This window comes from Cynara cardunculus (assembly GCF_001531365.2).
Source record: "Cynara cardunculus var. scolymus isolate 2C chromosome LG 6, CcrdV1, whole genome shotgun sequence".
NCBI lineage: Eukaryota > Viridiplantae > Streptophyta > Magnoliopsida > Asterales > Asteraceae > Cynara > Cynara cardunculus.
Genome location: NC_037533.1, coordinates 19137834 through 19142588, shown reverse-complemented (window position 1 = coordinate 19142588; position 4755 = coordinate 19137834). Strand labels below are relative to the sequence as shown.

The 4755-nt window shown below is 36.6% G+C and overlaps 1 protein-coding gene across 1 annotated transcript; it reads left to right on the top strand.

The window, feature by feature from the left end:
* Positions 1-902: 902 nt before the first annotated feature.
* On the top strand, positions 903-1972 carry LOC112514877. Its single transcript, XM_025121507.1, has one exon. The coding sequence runs from the start codon at positions 972-974 to the stop codon at positions 1848-1850; it is 879 nt and encodes a 292-aa protein (XP_024977275.1). The 5' UTR covers positions 903-971; the 3' UTR covers positions 1851-1972.
* The last annotated feature ends 2783 nt before the right edge of the window (positions 1973-4755 follow it).

Below are 4755 nucleotides of genomic sequence, written 5' to 3'. Positions count from 1 at the left end.
AATCCCCTTGTGGCCACGGAGGTTCAAATGCGATGACTCCGAGTTATCTGTAAAGCAGACGGTCGCCATAGGATTAGTCGGCTTGCATAGCGGGTTAAATATCCAGGTTAATAAAAAAATTGTATTATCTTTTGTTCAAAATATAACATAAATAAAAAAAATCAATTTAAACGTATGTAATAATTTATTTAAATTATATAATTCGAATAAAAATTTACCTAATTATAGTAAATTGATTTGTTTTACTAACCTCGATATCTAACCCGCTATGCAAGCCGACTAATCACAGGGCGATCATCTGCTTTGCAGATAGCCTGAAGTCACTGCATTCGAACCTCCGTAGCCACAAGAGAATTTCTTTTTCTCATTGGATTTGAACTTAGGACCTCGAGACACTTTTAATTTTTGAAACCCAAACTCAAACCAATCAGATACCGCCCTTGTAGTTGTAAATTAATATTTATCATAATCCAAGTGGGTTTGTCAAATTTTCTTAAAATTGGAAATAATTTTACTTTTAAAAGTTTTATTTCAATGTTTATAACAATATAATTTAAATAAAAAAAATATAATAAATTTGTTTCTTCCATTGCAAATCAAACAGACAGATTCCAATTTATTAGACAAAATACGTTTAATTCATGTCAACCAAATACTTGGTCAGACCTAATAACGTTACATTCAAATTTCTTTAACTGATTATATTTTTTCAGAAATCATTCTGCAACCATTTTTATTTAAATAAAATTTTTATTACATTTTAATATAAATTTTCCCCATAAAAAAATGGTTTTGTTGGTTGGATTTCAATCATCTACCATCCATCTACCTGCCTGTTTAAAACCATTTTAAAATTGCTTGAATTCCATTAGTGCTTCCAAGAAACCTCTCTGGCATTACCATCCTCTCCATAACTCCTCTGTTTCTTATTGCCAACCGCCATTGGAGACCATCACAAAAGCTTCAAGATTATGCAACACCCTCCCGGCAAACCCGCCATCGATGACGGGACCGCGGTCACGCGGTCCGGTCAGAGCGTTTTCATGTCGGTTTACAAGACCCGAGTCGCCGATCAGTGTTGGTTGATCACCGTCACTTGGTGCAAGAACATGTTGCTTCACGGGCTATCGGTGTCGGTCGACCGACCGCACGCCGAGACCACGTGCAAGGTCGAGCTGAAACCGTGGTATTTCTGGCGGAAACAAGGCTCCAAGAGGTTTGTGTCGGATGGTAAGGCGATCGATGTTTTCTGGGACCTGAAAGCGGCCAAGTTTCACGGGGAAACGGAGCCGAGCTCGGAGTATTACGTGGCGGTCGTTTGCGACGAAGAAGTGGTTCTCTTACTCGGGGATTTGAAGAAAGATGCTTATAGAAAAACCGGTTGCAGGCCGGCTTTGATCGATCCGATTTTGGTATCGAGAAAAGAACATGTTTTCGGGAAAAAGAAGTTTGTAACGAGAATCAAGTTTCACGAAACGGGTCGGTTTCACGAGATATCGATTGAGTCGAAGAACACGAACACCGAACACGGGGCGGATTCCGAGATGGAGATAAGAATCGATGGGCATTTAATGGTTCATGTGAAGCATCTTCAATGGAAATTTAGAGGTAATGAATCCATTAACTTCAAGAAAGTGAAGATTGAAGTTTATTGGGATGTTCATGATTGGCTTTTTAGTCCTGGTTTAAGGCATGCATTGTTTATAATCAATTCAACGGCTCCGGTGGTGGTGCCGCCAACGTCGACACCATCGTCGTTGGCGGCAGGGGGTTGTGGTTCGTCGGAAGGGTTTAACCCAAATGGGTTCTATGAGTTTTGCCTCTTTCTTTATGCTTGGAAGGTCGAATGACATCCAAATCAACATTACTTGTCACTTCTCTGTTTTACTTCAAACGATGTCTGTTTGTATCTACATTCGAACTTACCGAAGCCTGTCCATGGTTAGTTAAAAGACGTTACGTTTTACGTGTTTTTTAATTGTAAATACACTCGGATATCTCTACGTGCATTCAAACCGAAAAACCCGATATAGAGTTTATCAAGAATCGTGTTTTTTACGAGTTTGATTATAAACACGCTCGATATCTATATCTACTTCCAAGCTCGCGATCCATATAGGTTTTAGCTTGAATGGTATGTTATAAGTTCGATTGCAGATACGCTCAGATATCTACACTTTGATTGCTCGCAGAAAACCATTGGGGATTTTCTTGGTTGTTCTTCAAGGCCACTGAGATTAATTAAGGTACGTGCAAGCTGGCCCGCACATTCACGGTTAACGAAAAAAAGTGCTTTATGTGTCTTTTTATGAGTTCGGTTTTATATACACCTTGATTTTTGTATCCGCAACCAAAGTCGTGAAAGCTCATGCGGATTTAGTTATGATAGTCCGTTCTATGTGTTTTTTTTATACGTTCGATTACATAGACGCTCATAGTGGAATGTTCAAACAAGAAGACTAAGGGGCCGTTTACTAAACACTTACTTGGTAAGTGCTTACCGGATAAATTTCCTTATCGGATGAACATGAGAAGGGTCAAGAATCTTACCGGGTAAAAACGATGAGAATGATGGAGAGTCTTACCCGGTAAGTGAGGATGACGACTCTTACCTAGGTAAGCGCTTACCCAGTAAATTGTTGCATTCAATATGTTTTGATGTACTAAAATCTTGCGCATCAAAATAAATCACATTGTTGATTTCTATCGGTAAGCGCTTACCTTACCGGGTAAGCAATTAGGTAAACGGCCCCTAAATATCTTGAGAAGTTAATAAGGGAAGATTCATACGTGTATCATTGAAAAACTTCATTTTGAAGACGTATATGTGAATTCATATGAATAATCTGTAATGTCGATTCACATATGAATCTTCAAATAGATTTTTTCAATGATTCACATGAATATTCTCTTCTTACGTTCTTACGATATTTAGTTTTCTTATTTAAACGAGTCCCTACACTCGTATTCTTTATATCTGTATTCAAATTCATAAAAACAAGCACGGTCTCACTACGACGATCTCGTCCTATGAGTTTGATCGAATATGAACTAGATCTCCCTATCTATGTCCGAGGAAAAAAACACTGTATGGTTTAGATGTACCATGTGAGGATATGTGAAACTCTATAGGCAAATTGTATGAAAAAGTAACGTATTTTAACTTGATTCATATTTTGAGTAACGTACTTTCAAAACTTTCATTTTGATACCTAAGATGCAAAGTTTTAAACATTTAAGTACCCGAGTAACCAGTTAAAGCATTAACCGGTTAGATCAAGATATCCATATCAACAAATAATACTGAGTTGGATACCACATCAGCATGGTAATGAGTTAATGCTTCAACCGATTACCCGGATACTTAAATGTTTAAAATAATCTTTATAAAATACGTTATTTTTTCATGCAATTTACCCTAATTTATTTTCTAAAATAATCTTTATAAAAGAAGGTTATAAATAATATACAAGGTTAAATGAATATAAAAATATTGGTGATGCATGGAGATTAAGGTGGGGTGGAATGATCACATGGATAGGAGGGGCACCTAATAGCAATTTGGACAACACACACCGTAGCAATTCCTTGGCTCAATTATACATATATAGGGTTGGGTTCACGTAATACCAAAGGTTTTTCGTGAGACCCGTAAGACCAATTTATATTAATTGATCAACTTTATAAGCTAATGATCTAACGGTCTAAAATTGTACGGTGGCAATTTTGTGATTATTGAGAAGTCTCGTGACGTTTATGAATATTCAGATTGTCATATTGTAGATCTAATCCAAGGATTGAGAATTGGTCTTACGGATCTCACGAAAAACCCTTGGTGTCACATGATCCCAAGTCTCTGAATCTCTCTCTCTCTCTCTCTCTCTCTCTCTCTCTCTATATATATATATATGAGGTTTACTTTGCAAACCATGTTATTTTTACAAACCGTACAAATCTCATTCAACTGTGTTTATTCTTTTGTTTGGTTCTCGTCTAAGGGGTTGTTTACCAAACGCTTACTCGGGTAAGTGAACACCAAGTCACATTATCTTATCGGATGAATATGGTAAGAACCAATAATCTTACCCGGTACGGTAATATCGAGACAATGACCAAAAGTCTTACCCGGTAAATGAGGACGATGAATCTTACCATGGTAAGTGCTTTACTGGGTAAGTTATTGCATACAATACCATTTTATTGATAAACACTTACCGGATAAGTGTTTGGTAAACAACCCCTAACTCTATAGATGTATTATATAGAGAGAGATCTTTTACAAACTCAACCATTAGTTGTAATCTATGCTTTATTGGTTGTACAACACCTCGACAAAACTCGAGGTATCATTAACAACTGGCAACTATAACAGTAGGTCCCGTCATAGGACCCACGTAAAGGTAAATATAGGTTCGTTTGGTTTTGTAGACCTTACATTTGTATGAGATATACTGAGTTCATTTTATTTAGGTCACATATATTGTCGTAGCATGTTAGGACACCGAATGGTTAGAAAGCGAGATGGTCAACGAATCACGAAAACCCGATAAAAGGGTAAAAATGTCATTAAGTTATAACACAAATGTTGAAATTTTTTTACTACATCAACTGGTGTGTGTAAAATTCACATAAACTTATTAGTTTTGATACAAAAACAATAATAGAACAAGTGTACAAACATAAGTATCTCGATCTAATACGTGTATATATATATATATATATTGAGAGAACAAGAATAAATCGAATCACCTGTCG

Bases quoted from the DNA above. Each gene is read 5' to 3' on its own strand.
- LOC112514877 (XM_025121507.1), top strand. From the start codon at position 972: ATGCAACACCCTCCCGGCAAACCCGCCATCGATGACGGGACCGCGGTC.